Source organism: Perkinsus marinus (genome assembly GCF_000006405.1).
Source record: "Perkinsus marinus ATCC 50983 genomic scaffold scf_1104296973790, whole genome shotgun sequence".
NCBI lineage: Eukaryota > Perkinsozoa > Perkinsida > Perkinsidae > Perkinsus > Perkinsus marinus.
The window spans coordinates 1-1,546 of NW_003201323.1; the positions used below are offsets into that span (position 1 = coordinate 1).

The window sequence follows — 1,546 nt, forward strand, 5'->3', positions numbered from 1 at the left end:
TTGAGTGCTGTTGCCGAGAGGAAGAGACTGTTCATTATCTGCACGCATGCACAACTACAAAACTATTCCGTCAGAATACAATGGTCACTGATAAAATATATTTTCGATCCACATCAAGCGACATGAGCAACCTCTTGTTTTGAAAATAGCATTCAAACGGACGGGCCACAGCCAAAATTCTCAGTCAAAAATCGTCTAAGAGCATACTATAGAGTTATCAGTGTGAACCATCATACAGTGTCCGCCGATTTGATATGCAAATGTGTGTTAATTTGGAGGGCAAATTATAGTGAACAAGTTGTCGTTATCATAGTCCCTAACGGGTACTTTCATCACATGCTCAGAGACGTAGCGATGTAGTTTCATTTTGATTCTCATTATCGTACGGAAATTACACACATTGGCATATCGAATTGACACGCGCCGTATATTCCTAGGATCACCCCAATTTCATGTTACCAAAAGTCTACATTCTACCCCGAAAAAAGAAGATCGCCTCACACTTCAGTTCGCCACTAAACTCAACAACCAATTGCACTACCGCATCTCCCGAAAGATACAAAACATATCAGTTTAATACAATAACAGCAGTAAAGATATCCCTACAACCGCACCGCGAAGATTTTCGCCACAAAAATTCCACTTCAATCAATCATTTGTTTTTTACCCTGCATAACCGTCGGCAACTTGAGCCCACCGGCCTCCCCGACTTTCCCCTTCTTCTTCGCTACCATCACAAATGCAAAGTAAACTCCCATAGCAATGACAACGACCACCGCGAGGACGGCAAGCTGCAGCAGAATGTCCGATTTAGTATCCAATTTTCGCGTCCTTCGAGCTGGCTGATCTCCAAATTCAACATCGTCAATTTCGATATCATTCACCGGCGGTGGTGACACGATACTACCCTGAACAGATTAACCACCGAGATAAAATATTCACAGTCTGCCCAGGAACATCATTCTTCCAAACATGAGTTCTAGCAATGGAAGTGGAAAAATAAGGAGGACCTCAGTAAAAACACTATAGAGAAAGAAAGCCACAACGGCTGGGTTTACTGCCAACTCCACTGCTACTATCCACAGCATCACGACAACTAGGCGCCCTTACTATACTATACAGAAGTACTACTGAGGGAGTTCCTGTCTACAACTATTACCGATCTCAACCCAGGAGCAGCACTCGATTCGAGAATGTCATTCAACACGATAGCAGTCCTCGAGCCAGCGAGTAGGATCTGCTGTATTAATAATTGCCGCCATTTCTCCAACACAGCCGCATCCACGTTGATGGGAGAACCACTGCCAATCGGCAGACGCTCATTGCTCAACGGGTTGGTGTAGATGCTGAACGAGAGTAAGCTGAAGGTCCCGGGTTCCATCCTCGGCTAGTACAATTTATTTGCAAACTCCGCGTTGTCGTTACACCACTTTTCAAGAGCTGCTTTATTATTCTCTTGCCATAATTTCTTATCCGCATTGTATGTCTGATCCAAGAGGAATCTTAGCATCAACCACGTAAGATACAAAACAGGCTCTTACATCAG

The 1,546-nt window shown here is 43.9% G+C and overlaps 2 protein-coding genes across 2 annotated transcripts; both read right to left on the bottom strand.

The window, feature by feature from the left end:
* Positions 1-644: 644 nt before the first annotated feature.
* On the bottom strand, positions 645-908 carry Pmar_PMAR018429 (hypothetical protein; the record flags this gene model as incomplete). Its single annotated transcript, XM_002766040.1, has 1 exon — positions 645-908. A coding segment is annotated over one exon (264 nt), but the record flags the coding sequence as incomplete, so codon positions are not given.
* A 251-nt stretch (positions 909-1,159) lies between these two features.
* Pmar_PMAR018430 (hypothetical protein) lies at positions 1,160-1,346 on the bottom strand (the record flags this gene model as incomplete). The annotated part of the gene is made up of 1 exon (XM_002766041.1): positions 1,160-1,346. A coding segment is annotated over one exon (187 nt), but the record flags the coding sequence as incomplete, so codon positions are not given.
* Positions 1,347-1,546: the final 200 nt, after the last annotated feature.